The sequence below is a fragment of the Halyomorpha halys genome, unplaced genomic scaffold, assembly GCF_000696795.3.
Source record: "Halyomorpha halys isolate HHAL.00 unplaced genomic scaffold, Hhal_1.1 Scaffold401.1, whole genome shotgun sequence".
NCBI classification, from domain to species: domain Eukaryota; kingdom Metazoa; phylum Arthropoda; class Insecta; order Hemiptera; family Pentatomidae; genus Halyomorpha; species Halyomorpha halys.
In genome coordinates this window covers 845,425-861,730 of record NW_027108484.1, presented here as the reverse complement: position 1 = coordinate 861,730, position 16,306 = coordinate 845,425, and the positions used below count along the sequence as shown (strand labels likewise).

Here is a 16,306-nt window from a genome sequence, read left to right as displayed (position 1 = left end):
ATATAAAGAATTTTTTCTTGACCTTAGTCCATCCAAATCTTTAAAATTCCATCGGAACCAGGAAACAATCAGCACTTTAGTGACAATTGGTTTTATAGGTTATTTCGATTTTTTTTTTTTCAAGAATTTTAATTTTGCAACAGAAAACCAAGACACGGCGTTCCCTATATCTTTATCCTGCTCTGCTTAGCAAAAACATAGTATCATCTAAAAAAAAAAGTTAATAATTGCAGTAACTATATATCACTTACTGCAAATTTACTAAGAAAATACCAGTACAACTGAAACTAATTTTAATTCACCAGACACCTAATCGTGTTCAAAGCAATTGTTTGTCAAGCTATTGGAATGTGGTCTGGAAGAATATAGCAACAAGAACATTGAGATTTGCCCATTACGATATCTGAAAAAAAAAATAAAAATAAAAAATTATCAAACAAGACTCCAATAGCGGTGCCAGACTCAGTTTTAAGGTTAATTGATAATTGATTAATTGACTGTAACATAGTTTTAAGCACAAGAAAGTTACAGATCTGGTCGGACAAATAGTAAAAGGTACCTCCGATATGTCGCCCTCCCAATAAACATAATAGCTGTAATTTTTGTTATAAGCAACAGGAATAATTTAATGTGAGACTTCGCGCTTGTCAAATTTTACTATACATAATGCGTTGATAATACTCTTTTATGAAAGCCCTAATCGTTGTTAAACTGTGGCCACCACCGAACGACTCTTATTGAATGATGTATGATTTCCTTGCTACCATTTATGTAATATAAGAATGACAATCGTTTTATGGAATTATTCAACTGTTGGTAAAATAATGTGATGAAGTTGTTATTATTATGAAAAAATTGAATTAGAATCTTTAATGAAATCATAAAAACACCCACTATTATAAATTATTTGAACTAGTCGTACATAAGTTGATGAAGATATACAAAATAATATTTTAAATTACACGGACTAACAAATTTTTACTTTCACTTCTCTGTATATGGAATATATAGTAAAGGGAAGTATTGTGATGGTGCAAAATTTTGTTTTCGAAATAAATGCACGTTTTGAATCACAAATAACGTTGTTTCACAAAATGATCTGTGCGGTTTAGCTCAAAAACGAAAAGTTATACGAAATATAAATTACATATTTAAGATGGACACATGACTGAGATTTTATACAACCTTTTTCGACTTAACGATAGGATCTACAATCGATTTTTACACATATTTTTAATTTTCTCTTATAATTTTGATTAAACTCAGTACATCAATAAACAATCAAATGATCTCTTATTTCAGCTTGGTCTTATCTTCATTTTATAAGGGTAGTTTTACAGGGCTTAATTTAATATTCAATTTTAATTATTTGAAATAATTAACTACCTCACACTTTTATTAGTAAAAGAAAACGGATATAAATTTTAAAAAAATAAGTAGATTTGATTATTAACTTAATGAGATGAGAGGAAAAAAATATTTTCTAAGTTGAAAAAATATTTCTGGATATAAGAATAGTTATATTTATTATATACTGTTAGACAGCAGTGACGAAACGCATAAATAAAATTAATTCTCATACAAGTATAACTTTTCCACGTGTGTAGGCACGCTCAGTTCGTATTTCCATTTCGTCATTCTGATAACTGTTTCAATGTCGCCAAATTCAGTAAATAGTATTAGTTTTTAATTTAGTAATTTAATTTAATTTCACTTAGCCTATCATTATTCCTTTGTTTATGGGGCAACCTCCGTACAGAGTTACCCTCTACAATACATAGTTACTTACACCACTGCTGTTATTTTACAAGAATAGTAAATTGAAAATTATTTATATGAACCAATAACAAACAATACACCCAAGCTGGGCTATCTACATTCAGTAAAAGAAAAAAAAAGTCGATATGTATAATAATATATATATATTTATTTATTAACATTTACAACTGTACATAATAATACATTTAGTCAAATTTATGTAAAATTATAATAGTATGAGACAGGTAAAAAAAGTAGTACTCCATTAGCATTTTTACATTAGAAGGTCTCGAGACCATCTTCTTTTCAGGCACCTCAGAGGATTGACAGTAATGAAAGGGGAAGCAAGGTTATAAACTAATGGGTTTGAGTGGTTAGTGAGTTTATAATAAAAAGATTGGTATCTGATTCGGCCTATATCGGTTACATATGGAACATTAAGATCTTTATGCATGATTTTATTTGTGACAAAGTAAGGAGCATTGAGGATTTTACGAAAGATTTTGTATTGTAAGAATTGGATACGAGAGGATTTCGAAGGTTTAGTGGAGACCCAAATCTCAAATCCATACGTACATATAAGCCTTATTATTGTTATGTAGATCAGTCTTTTGTAATGAATTGGAAGTTTAGACCGTTTGTCTAGTAAGTGCTGTAATATTCAGAATCGACATGCAGTTTCCTGTGTTTTCAGTCTTGTGTGGGGATTCCATGTTAGTCGCTTGTCCAGATGTATTCCAAGATAGCGGATCATCTATATATGAAAATACTCTTCTGGAAACTGTAAAAGCGGTATAAATCAACCGATAACCTGGAAGACTTATTTGGTAAATTAGTGCGGGGAAAATTTTTCACAGTTATTGTTATAATAATATCTGTTCTGAAACAAGCTGGGTTAATTTAAACTCAGAACGGAGTGGTAAGTGAAGGTTGTGTGTTTTAAATTATAAAATTTTGTTTAATTTTCTTATATCTAATTTTTAGCAAAAGATAATTTTAAAAAAACGTGTCAGTTTTCATTAAGAAAATCTTTTAGGAATATTGTTCCACTTTTAATGATACCTCCTCTCAGAGTCCCCGAATAGCTTTTTTTTCAAGATGCTGTCAAGAACATGTAACTTAAGAGCAAAAAAAAAAACTGTATCCCGTATAATTCCCGACACGACACTCTTCGTGACTTCAAAAGACGTGCGTTAAAATATGAATTACGCGCTATAATATTCAATCATTACATAACAGTACCCTCACACACTTGAGATGTGTTGTACAAAGTAGACCTCCATTCCTGTGTTACTGATGTAGGGTTACATGTTGCTGGATCATGTAAAGAGTTTCTTCATCAGTAACATCCGACGACACAATGTTTAAAAACTAACCATAGAAAAAACCTTGGATTGGTCCTTTCACCTCACTATGGATTTCGGGAATACGTAAAAAAAATTTCCATTTATCAAATTCTCAAAATTATTAAATTAAATCGATAATTAAGAAGAGATGCCTCGCGCCTGAGAAAAATTCAGATTGCATATTTTTAAGTATCTTTCATTTAATTACTTTCCATCGACTGAAAAAATCTCATATTGGTAGGTGAGAACGATAGTGAAACGGTGGATTACTTTACTCAAATTCTAGTCTTTTTTGATATTATACATTTTTGAACCACCTAAAAGAGTTAGTAAAGTCTTAAATCTATACCTCAGCTTCCTTATAGTATAAAGGATAGGAAAATAGCAGCTGCTACAGAGTATAGATCTATATATGTTTTATTTTATTTTTCAATATGTTTATGGGTGCCAAGGAAAATTTGCTACTTTATAAAGTTAATTATGAACCTAAAATTAATTACCTTTTAGTCAATAGCTGGTGCAATTAATGGATGTCATAATCGAAGGAAAGGAACAACTAAACTTTTATGAAAAAGGTTGAGGTTCCAAGGTTCCAGATCCCAGGTTGAAAAAATGAGGTTCCATTTTTCAAATATAATGTACGATTTCTCTTTAAATATAAATAGAAAGAAATATATATTAAAAAAAATCGTAAAAGTATGAATCTAGACCAAAATAAATCCAAATTAGTCACTATACAAGCATGCCCCTACATACTTATTTATAGTCCTATAGAATTTCCAAAATATCAAAAAATAGGTGAACAAGCGTATTTTCCTAAACTAAATTATTTTCCGTAAATTATGGTTGTTTGTATTCTGATTCATAAACATGTTTTCATCATATTTCTATTAAACTAGTCTGCCTTTGACATTTTTGAGGGAATATCATTTTTCAGTTTTTATTCCTTTGTTGCACTGTAATTTCACGATATTAGTCCTCATTTGCAGTGAACTTATTTTGTTCACAATCACCTAAAATGAATATTTACCTGACAAAAAAATAGGATGAAACTGTTGTTAATAAAATAAAGTATGTAGAAAAAGGATACTCATAAATTATCATGAAGGAATAGATTTTCATGAAATTAACTGAGCCCATAATTTATTTTCAGATTATATTTGTAGTATTATTATATTAAATAAAATATTACTCTCTATTTAAAACGTTATTACATACAATAATTTTCATTGTTAAAGTCCATTGGATGGTAATTAGATCTGTATAACTTAAAATAGTTTTACATTAAATCAACAAACAATTTATAATAGAAACAAAATCTCAAATGATTATAAAAATTTATCATACAACAATAACCAAATTCGTTTTAAAATACGAAAAACTAGCACATCTCAATAGAAGATCATTTTAATTAATACCAAATCCAGCTTTATATTTATAATAATTTCTTACATAAACATTTGCTAAGTGGTTGGCCAAGTATAGCAATTATTTTAGAAAGTTGTCGACCGAGTAGAGAGAGATACTTCGATTCTGAAATTGTGAGAAAGAGAATACTAGGCCAATTTTTAGCAATATTAGCAATACCAGGAGAAATATAACAAACAAAATAGCAATATATTCTATCCTAGGACTACTTTATGTTCCATCATGACATTTTGAAAGGAAGGGTACTGATGTAAGCAAGCCTTGTATGACCTTAATATAAACCAAAGCAGCTGGGTTAGAAAGCTAACGAGACAAGAAAAATGGGTCATTTGGATTTGATCGCCGTTTGATGATGTATAGAAAAAGCTTAAATCTCTTTTTTGGGGCGTTATTTCCTCAAGGAAACTTTTTTAAACCTCCGACAGAAGGTCAATCAAGCATTTTCCATCATTATAAATTGAAAAAAATATATCCCTCCTACTTTCTTCTACTTTTCTAATATTCTTTTTCCTTTCTGGTTTTGTTAGCAGCCTTCATACTTGAAATTTTTATTTTTCATCATAATATATTGCAATGTTTAGGACTATCTATAGTTACAAAAGGTTGTTTATTATTGAAATTTCTTTACATTTTTTAAAAATTTATTTATTAAAATTTACAACTGTACAAAAAAAAAAAATACAATAAGTAAAATAAATGTTTCAGAAAACAAGGAAACATAATTTGGAAAACAAAATAAATAGTGCCTTCGAAAATGGAAACAACTTAGTACCTTACTGTTTTTTTCTTAGAGCTCTTTAATACGTACGTTTTTCAAAATTGTCTATATTTTTAACTTAAAGAATGAATTTAACGTAATTAACACTAATGAGTTAAATCGTAGCTTGGTAGGGTATTAATGCTCACACCTTTGTCCAAGTGCCTTCACTATAGTATCACGTATCTACGTTCCAAGGTAACACAACAGGTTGGAAGACATTAACATAACCTAAATAACTACAAATTCTAATCTTGTATAGGACTAATTCTGGTCTGATATATTTTATACATAATTAAAAAAAATATCAACTATAAAACATTGATCGGCATTCAACTACGTAAAAATATTCGTCTAATACAATTGCAGGATAAAAATGTATTTTATAAATTGATTTATATCTAAATCAGAAATCAGCTCCTTATAACTGTATATATCATAATTCTATCAGAAATTTTCAGATATGCCACTTTAGTATTGAACCGACGATATGACAAATTTGAGGTATACTTGGGAAGATGATATTTGCGAATGTATATTATGTATGTAGCCCTACGTTACAGTCAAATAATTAGCAATAACCATATTGAATAAATAATAAAAATACATATTAATATTTAAATAACAATAAACTTTTTTAAATCGGCTTATCCACCGACTAATACTAGGTATATTTCTAATATTCTGTTGGTAATAGACTGTGAAGCCTTGGCAAATTAGAAGTTATGTAAAGTGCGAATCTTATATTTCCCATTTGAACAATATTCGAAAAATTAAATTTTCCTGTTAATATATCAAATATAATGAGTTCACAACGCTTTTATCTGTAAAGCCATCCTCAGGTCCAAAATCTGCAAGGACTCACAATTATCCTAATAACTTATATTAAACATTTCTAGTGATATTAAACTGCATTAAAATTGCATTTTATTTCATTTTTATGCTTGCCCCTGTCATGCAATTACCATAGATCGGTCATACATTCATTAAATGGATATTATTTACAATAAAAAAAAAAATGTTAAAATATAATAAACTCTTAAATTGGACTAATATTTGCTTACGTAATCCCAAATGGGTTGTAAGTCAAATTGGATAAGGAAAAGGAATTTACAATGTCATTTACAATTCAGGCTAAAGCGATTAATTTCTTGTTTCAATTTACTATTAATTATTTCTTTTTTTTTTCTTCTTTTTTTTCGGCCAAGACTCCCAGTGGAGTCCTATTACTGCCTAACCATGGTTGGGGATCAAAGTTCTTCATTTCGTGGGACCACCACTCAATGAAAAAAGTCAACGGCCCCCTGGCCGGATTCGAACCGGTACCGCCAGTAGACATCAAATTGGTAAGACTGTGTCTTAACCACTGAGCTATGGGCGGCCCGTAATTATTTCTTATAAAATATATTATGTATTAATTATTTTTTTATCTCTGTGTTATGTGGTATTATGGGTGTGTTATATTATAGTCAAAATTTAAACAATGATGATTTATGGGAAGGCTAAAATATGTTTTTATTAATATAAATTATTCCTGCTACTTCATACTGCTTTCACCTTAAATTTTATTTTCTACCTTTTCTAACCATAGTGGAAGGGTTTAAGTTTGCATTCCGTGGTCAAATAAAAGTAAAACCTTAGTTGCGAGGTTCCTAAGCTGGGCACCTCAACTCTCTCGGCTACAAACAGCCTTTCCACACCTTAAATCAACAAATGAAATAAAAAAATTAATTAATTTGCTTTTTATACTTAAAACTAAATACATATATTTTACCCTTAATTTACCTGTTTCAATAAAGGATATAAATAATATCTTAACACATACGATATGCGTGTAATTAGTACGTTGATTAATCATTCAATCCGAAGAAGGCCAGGTAGGAATCAACATCGAAGAGCATTCATACATATTCATCATGTGGGTCCATGTCACTGTTCAAATAAGTAACAACAATGATTTAAAAACACAATCTACAATGTTCTAACTCCTTATTAGAGTTCTCTTCATTAACAATTCTAATTTCGAACGATTCTGAATTAATAAATGAAACCATTAATTCAGATAATTCGAATTTCAAAATAATGCAAACCGATTCAATTGATATGTTCTGGAATCCTTACTTACTCAACATTATAAGTAGATATGTTCAAGTATACAGCCAGCTCTCATTAATTTAAACACTCCATAAATTGAAAAAGAAAAAAAAAATTAATGTTTTTGTTTTATTTCTTCGGTAATTTGAAGAAAAATTCTCACCAAAGATATCTAGCTTACTAACTCTCAATAATTTGAAGTCAGGACTCTCTTATTCTCTTGGATTTAAGTTCTATCAGCTTTCAACATGCATGGACCTGTCGTTTGTTTCCGAAACGAGTGAGATCATTAAATTAAACAAAACAAACTCTTTCCGTGAACTATATTTTTAAAATAAAAAAGTCTGTCGGTTTAGTAAAATTTGAAACTTTGAAATAAAAGATGGAATTTCACAAAAACTCAGTTTTTACTCATTGCCAACGAAATTCATTATCCAATGGCTTGGTGGGAGACGCTCACTCTTATCATGTCTGCGCGGAAGTGCCACGTGAAAACATAACTCCATATTTTCAATCCTAATTATACTACCATGATCATTAACTACTCGTTAGAGTTTAAACCTATGTCTAGGCGAGTGTTACTTATAAATCTAGTCATGAAATAATGCTACCATTAACAAATGTATCCTACTTTTATAATCCTACTTCAAAATCATAACGTTGGATGTAATAAAATCAAAACGTGAGGCGAACACCCACCTGCTGTTCAAACCTTATGACCTGTCTAGATCTGATTACGATTCATCCTACTATGCAGTTTGATTAGGCAACATTCGCTACTCCCTCATGAGGATCGGAAAAAGCTATCAGAATCACCCCCAGGTGCACGGAATTACCCCTACTATTTGGCATAACCCAACTCTATACAAATATACACTCTATAGCTATTTAGCATTGACTTTATTGTACACTAATTTGAAATCAAATTTCTCATAAATAATGTTACTTCTACCCTTAGGAGTTCCCCTCCGAAGATTGGACCTCACGGACAACACCATCCGCCGACTGAGAGAGAGAGTCTTCAGCGGCGGCCTGGAGCAGAGCCTGGAAGAGGTCCGGCTGGCCGGGAACCTCCTTGGGGACTCCCTCAACCCCATCTTCAGTACCTCCCAGTTCCATGGCCTCATTGGCCTCAGGCTCCTTGATCTCAGGCACAATTCCATCAAGGCTTTGGAAGAGGGGCTACTGAAAGGATGTGACTCGCTCACCGTAAGTAATTACGTTTTATAATGTTCTAATTCTGTAATAATAGATGTTTCATGGCTGACACTGCAATTCCGTTTACTTTTTACAGAAATAATACAGTCTGCCACACACAAGGGCAATGAGCATTGAAGCTCTACGAGTTCAATTATACTATGTATAGAAATTAAATTTTTAAAAAAGTAAATAAATAATAAAGTAAGTATTAATAATATATAAAGTAAAAATAATGATAAACAAAGTAGATAAAAAAATTAATAAGTATAAAATAAAGTGGATTAATTAATAAATAATAATCTTACAATTAAAATAAAAAATATAAATTTCGATTAAAATGGATAAATAAATAAATAATAATAGTAAAAATTATACAGTGTGGATAAATTTACAATTAAATGGTTATCAATGAGAGTAATAAAAAAGAAAAGAAAAGAGATAGAATTAACTGAGCATTGTTAGTAACAATATATCTGGTATTAATTTCTGTCATTAAGCTAATTAGGAACAAAGTAAACAAGTTAACACGCCCCAGGTAAAGGAGTAAATTATTGATGTCTAGTTAAATGTTAGTAAACATTAGCAACTGTAAGCATTTCGTCGGAGTTTTTTAAATTAAATATGCTGATTATAGTTAACATTAGTAATAAACAAATGAGGGCTGAGCCTTGCTCGGAAATTATTGTTATTAATTATTATTTTAATTAATTGGTTAACATGGATAAAAAAGTCTGCCAAATACATATGTTAGTGTAGCTTTTTTCTTCAGTAACAATGGCATTTTTCTTTTTAAATTATCCATTTTTTTTCTATAAATTTCAATTGGGTCGGCAATTAACTTTGTTTTAAGGTTATTTTAAATTATAATGCAAGGTGATTCACAGCGATGGTGATGTTTGCTTATGCATACTCACTGAGCTTTTATCTTGTTAATATTCCTAATGTCATCATATATATACTAGAATATTTTAGCTGATATAGCTATCAATATAACTATAAATATAAATTATTTGATAACATTAATTGATGTGATAAAGATGCAAATAAATCAAATTAGTGATACATACTCGTACATATTTGTTTTCCTAAGGTAATCAAATATTTCTGAAAGATGAGAGGTACTATCGTTAAGTTAAGTTGCCATACGATATGGTTGTCCGGTGTCTATTAAATGCCAGCGATCTGTCAGTATGTGTTTAACAGTTAGTTGTACGTTATACTGTTTACATATGGGTCTAAAAATTCTTGACAGTAAGTATTCTAATTGATCAGCCATTTTCGAAATAGAGGTGTTCCAAAGAAAATACATTCACGCATGAAAAAGCGAAAATATCGGACGGAATTTAATGAAATTTGTATAGGACCTTCTACGAATCCCTGAAATTCTTATCAAAATCGAAATTGCTATTCAATAGATAATACCCGAACACACACTTATTGTAATTAATTATTATTTTAATTAATGGGTTAACATGGATAAAAAAGTCTGCCAAATACATATGTTAGTGTAGCTTTTTTCTTCAGTAACAATGGCATTTTTCTTTTTAAATTATCCATTTTTTTTCTATAAATTTCAATTGGGTCGGCAATTAACTTTGTTTTAAGGTTATTTTAAATTATAATGCAAGGTGATTCACAGCGATGGTGATGTTTGCTTATGCATACTCACTGAGCTTTTATCTTGTTAATATTCCTAATGTCATCATATATATACTAGAATATTTTAGCTGATATAGCTATCAATATAACTATAAATATAAATTATTTGATAACATTAATTGATGTGATAAAGATGCAAATAAATCAAATTAGTGATACATACTCGTACATATTTGTTTTCCTAAGGTAATCAAATATTTCTGAAAGATGAGAGGTACTATCGTTAAGTTAAGTTGCCATACGATATGGTTGTCCGGTGTCTATTAAATGCCAGCGATCTGTCAGTATGTGTTTAACAGTTAGTTGTACGTTATACTGTTTACATATGGGTCTAAAAATTCTTGACAGTAAGTATTCTAATTGATCAGCCATTTTCGAAATAGAGGTGTTCCAAAGAAAATACATTCACGCATGAAAAAGCGAAAATATCGGACGGAATTTAATGAAATTTGTATAGGACCTTCTACGAATCCCTGAAATTCTTATCAAAATCGAAATTGCTATTCAATAGATAATACCCGAACACACACTTATTGTAATTAATTATTATTTTAATTAATGGGTTAACATAGATTAAAAAGTCTGCCAAATACAGAAGTTAGTGAAGCTGTTTTTCTTCAGTAACAATGGCATTTTTTTTTTAAATTATCCATTTTTTTCTTTAAATTTCAAATGGGTCGGCAATTAACTTTATTTTAAGGTTATTTTTAATTATAATCCAAGGTATTCTTTGCATTCTTTATAATCCAGCACACTGGACCAGAGATAGACCAGAAGCAAATTTGTTCTAAAACGTAAAATACCATTGAATATTTTCGAATCTGAAGACATAAACATTTTCTATTACTTGTATAGAATGTAAATAATGTGTATAGGTATGATTGTATTAAAGGTTTTATTTACTTTACTTTAATTATTTACCTCAGGTTTTTTTTATCCATTTTGGTTTATACTTAATTATTTGATTGTGTTTTTATTTATTATTATTATTTATGATTGTGTACTTACAACCCTAATACCTTTTGTCCCTTGAGTGTGGCAGAATGCACTTTTTTCTTTTTTTTTAATCTCCTGAAAAAATAAGAACAAGCAAATTATAATGTACAGATGAGAATGTACATATGTTGGCAAATTGTAACATGTAAACATGGCAGAATGCATTATTCCAATAAAAAATTTTAAAAATTACCTCCATTAACACAAAGCGAGAGTAGGAAGCAAAAATAAAACAATTATTCGCTGGATGTCTAACTTATTAGTTCATAATTCATGTATATTTTGTTTCAAATTAAGTTTATAATTCGTACATTATTAGTTTACTTTGTACCTCGTTATTGGGTCTTCCTGAATTATACTTTCTAGCACCAACTTATATCCAAATTTAATTAATATCCAAGATATATTAATTAAATTCTTAATCTAGATTAAAGAAATTTTAATTATTTTTTGAAATGAAATTACCTGAGTAAACAAAGTAAAGGAAACTCTTTCGTTATTAAACTCTAATTACAAGGACAAGGTACACTTGGCGGATCTGACGACTTGTGCGTACCCGTTTTATATTTTCTCCACCGTACGACCTCCAAGTCGGCATTCCTCCACCTTAAACATCTTTAGCTTTCTCTTACCTGCGAAGGATTACTTATACTTAAAGAGTTTCTAAAACGACCTTAAGTAATATGTACTAAGAGTCTCTAGAATCGGCTTCTCCAGGCATAATCTACTTTTTATATGCATTATGTTTAAGATTTGTTTTACTTCTTTGCTATACTTGTGTTGGGCAAGTCATAAGCATCTCATTATACACCAGATAGTTTAAACATATTTTTAATAAAAAAGATTGTTTTGATAGCTGAAAGTTGGCACTAGCAAGATAGTCCGTAGTAAACTATTTTTCGCTTTAAAAAGATTGTATAGTTGTTTTGATGTAATTTGATTGATATATGTGTCATATTTAATTTTTTTTTTCTTGTAAATAAATTATTCTGACATAATTTGACCAGTAATAAATAAAAATTATTACATCGTCAATAATTATTATAATATTTTTATAGAGATATAATGTTAGTAATTTATTTATTTTTATTTTGTTACTAGGTTTTTATTATTTTGTAACTAATGTTGTCATTATTTTTTTCTTCTTCTTTCACTAAATAAGTCTGTATATATGGTATGAACGGGAGTTGCGAACGGTAATATATAACAAATTGTATTATTATTATTCAATTAAATGTTTTTAAAAATAAGATTTATTTACTGAAAAACAAATTCATTTTTTAAGAGGTGAAAGTTTAATAACCAACTGCGTACGTACATGGTTTATGGTGAATTACAAAAAATATATAAATAAATAAAGATAATAATGCTATGAGTAATTAAAGAATGAAGCAAAAAAAAATAAAGTAAAAACAAAACAAATCATATTTTTAGAATTAACAAAATAAATAATTGATTTCTAGTAAAAAAATAATATGAAAAAAAATAAAGTGGAACTAAGAATGCAATGTTTATAAATCCATATTTGAGGCATGTAAATGGAAAAAGTTATAAGTACCCAAAATACAAAAAATGAGATAAAAATAAACAAAAACAGCGCCAATCGGCTGGTAACAACTGGAAGTTCCTATCTTGAACAGTTTAGTTCCTAGAGCTGTAATTTTTTCATATTTTTAGATTAAAAATTGTTTTCCCAAAACTAGTTTACAGCCTTTTCAATTTCCATACCTTATTTGTACTTTCCCATTGTATGATGGATTATCAGATACTAAGTCCGAAACTTACAGTGTTCCAATAAAAAACTAACATAAGTACTTAATGCTTCATTCCTAAGCCAATGAGTGGTTACCCTTTTGCGTCAATAGTTATCAAAGAACAAGAAGGTGGTGTCAAGGACCATTTCCTCTTTGGAACAGGCCTCTGGCCTCTTCCGTCGTGACTGGCGCTTCTCTTTTCACAATCTTGGAGTTGGACTGTCGCAATAGCACGACTCTTCCTCAGGCACGTTCTTTCTTCTCAAACGTTACCGCTGTGGGCTTCATAACGAGCCAAATCTGTAATGCGAAAGAAGAAACCCGAGGCATGAACAAAATAATGAAACACTTCAAAGGACGTTGAGTAAATATTTCAATGCGATTACTTTCACCAGTTAAGTCGTTATTCATGTTTCATTTTTATAAAATTTATTTAGAATGATCTAAAACCACCATTAACTCATCTTCTAGAAATATTCACCATTATAAGTACTCTGGCCATTCTGTTATATGATCTCTGCACCCATTAGAGACTACCATGCACTGCCTCATAAATTACACAGACTTACATCTAGCACTATTAAGAGTTTGGAACTAATTGTAGTGGACTCATATTCCATTCTCTGCTAAAAATGAAACCTACTCCAGTAATCTCATGACGTCAAGAGAACAAAAGAGATACAAATTTTCTTTACGTTCATAGAACGTTACGTTTACCCTTTTATAAATTCAAAAATTTTGTACAAAGAAAATACCCCTTCACATTCCTTGTTCCCATCCTGGTTGTCCAATGGGCACAAGGACCGATTCCAGAACAGGAAGAGAATCATCCTTGTTTTCACTTAACCATCATCAGCTCTGCGGGTACATACACCGTACAGCTTTCTCTAACAGGTGGCGTAAACGTATAGGAAGTTGTGGTTGGGTTACAGAAAACCGTTTATTTTTTTCTTATAGGTCATTTTTATAAATAATTTTGTATTTTAGACATTTCACATAATGAAATTACATTTTTCATCGAAAATAACAGAACATGATTGTAATACTTATTTTTTAATTAAATAATAATTATTCCAAATCCTTCTCACCTTACAGAATCAATATTTTTTTTCTTATTGATTCAATATAAATTAGTCAATAATAATTATTATTGACCAATTCATTCATTAGTTATACATGATTTCTTTTGTTTCAGGAACTTTGGTTGGACGGTAACAGCCTCACAGAAGTTCCTTCATCATCCCTAAATGGACCAAGATCTCTCCGACTTCTGTCATTGAGAGACAACAGAATAAGTACGTAAAAGTGCATAAATATGATATAGATCTTTGTATTGTTGCCATCTTTCCAAATTCAGAGTTTGAATATTTAAGAATTTTAAAAAATACCTACTTTATTTATATGTTAATAATTCTTAAATATTAAAAGAGATGTCTCATAAACTACTAATCAGCAGGTTTGTAACAATTTTAAGCAAACGGCTCATTCGATTTTCAAGTTTGATTGCTCGGATTATTTGCTGAGATGTCGTGATTCTATTTTAAATATAACTTTAGTCTCAAATATATGTCAATGAACATTTAAACCTTTCATTTTATTACATCCTAAAGACATCATGAACGTCCGTTATTTCACAGTTTCCTTGTTCTGTTATTCGAATTATAAGAATTGTGAATTTTATTTAAAGGACGCTAACTGCATATTTAATAAGTGTGGGGAGAATTACACACCTGGGGGTATATGTGAAAGTGTGAGAAAGTGACAGCATTTAGAATTACGTTTATACTCAGCTCAACAGCAAGTGTCAAATCGCAAACCCTATTGGCACACTTAGTTTTTAAGGCCAAATCTATTCTGATAAAACTGCAATTCAAATTTAAAATGGAAAAAGAAAATAATGAATATAATTGTTACAAAAATACTTTTAGTTCTAATTATGAGAGATAGTTGACCTTGGATGAGGTACGAGGAGAAGATGGATAATTTTAAGCATTTGATTTTCAAGCTAACAGCCCTGAAGAAGGCTAGAAACTCTAGCTGAAACGTTGGCACAATTAAATAGGTTACACCAACTTATTTGTGTTTCACTTTGACCACACCCCCAACCATCTTCTACTTTTAGTACTTTTAGTTCTAGTTGTACCTTATCATAATTCTAATTTATCCTTTATTCTTTAGGCACTCTAAGAGAAAGAAGCTTCATCAACCAACCTGACTTGGAGAGACTAGATCTAAGTAACAACAGGTTGGCCTCCATTGAGGAAGGTGCCTTCTTGTCTTTGTCTTCACTTAGGAGGCTAGACCTTGCCAGGAATAGGTTGGCCAGATTCAACTCTGAAGTCTTCTCAGGTCAATAATCTTCTTGACTTAATATAATCACTTATTCTAAGTTCTAATTTATAAAATAAATGTTAATGTAATCCATGCATAATTTTTATGTATATAAAACCAATTTTTAATGGTTGACAAAAGCAGTTACAAACCTTAACTTTTGTTTGCCACTTATAATTTTTTTTTACAACAATTTGATACACTCTAGATTCTTCAAAATATCATAATTCTGCATGTCTTCAGTCTGTTTCAACTTCCATTTTGGATTTTTATTGGGTAAATGTCTCTCTATATACCTAGCTCAATATTACAAATTTGTCAAGTGAACGAAAAACTATTAATATTAGTGGTAAAATTTCAAGTATTTAAACTTTAGTATAGATTCTTGGGTCACTAGAAAACCCAGAAAGAGTAACCTATTGGAATTATTATTTTTCTCTTTTCATGATGATTCTTAACGTAGGTAAATATATGTTTTTGTATCATTGAACCCCCATCTTTTTTTTTTTTATTTATTTAAGTGTTTCGACCATCAGGGCCGTGTAAATGGATTTACAAAGAAGATTACAATTGACGTGTTCAAAAAGTTACAATTACAATGTGAGAAAGTTACACATTTACATTTACAATTTACATTTCATAAAGTTAAAATTAGAATGGACGTAGTGAGTAAATTACTATATTAAATTATGCACCCACTTATACATGCTGGAATTAGAGTTAGACTATGTGTGATCATAGATATTAATTATTTTTAAAAAGTGAAAAAGTTTTGATATTGTTGTGGGGTCTTCTCTCATCATCTCCTGTAAATCGGTGTGATTCGTGAGAATTTGCCTAATGGTGAGATTGTTTCTGTAGTAGTGACACATCGGTGTATTTTCTTTTTTCATGAGATGACAGTGGGTGAGTCGAGTATGGCCTATCCGTAGATGGGTTAATACAACATCTCTCTGTAGCAAATTCAAGTTTCTGGTTGGACA

The 16,306-nt window shown here is 30.0% G+C and overlaps 1 protein-coding gene across 1 annotated transcript in view; it reads left to right on the top strand.

Annotated features, from left to right (window-relative positions):
• LOC106682306 (protein artichoke) overlaps positions 1-16,306 on the top strand; it is a 150,936-nt gene that overhangs the window by 126,056 nt on the left and 8,574 nt on the right. Inside the window, exons 4-6 of the mRNA XM_014423084.2 lie at positions 8,342-8,592; positions 14,188-14,287; positions 15,171-15,341. Coding sequence (XP_014278570.1) covers positions 8,342-8,592; positions 14,188-14,287; positions 15,171-15,341 — 522 coding nt within the window. The remainder of the gene's footprint in view (positions 1-8,341; positions 8,593-14,187; positions 14,288-15,170; positions 15,342-16,306) is intronic.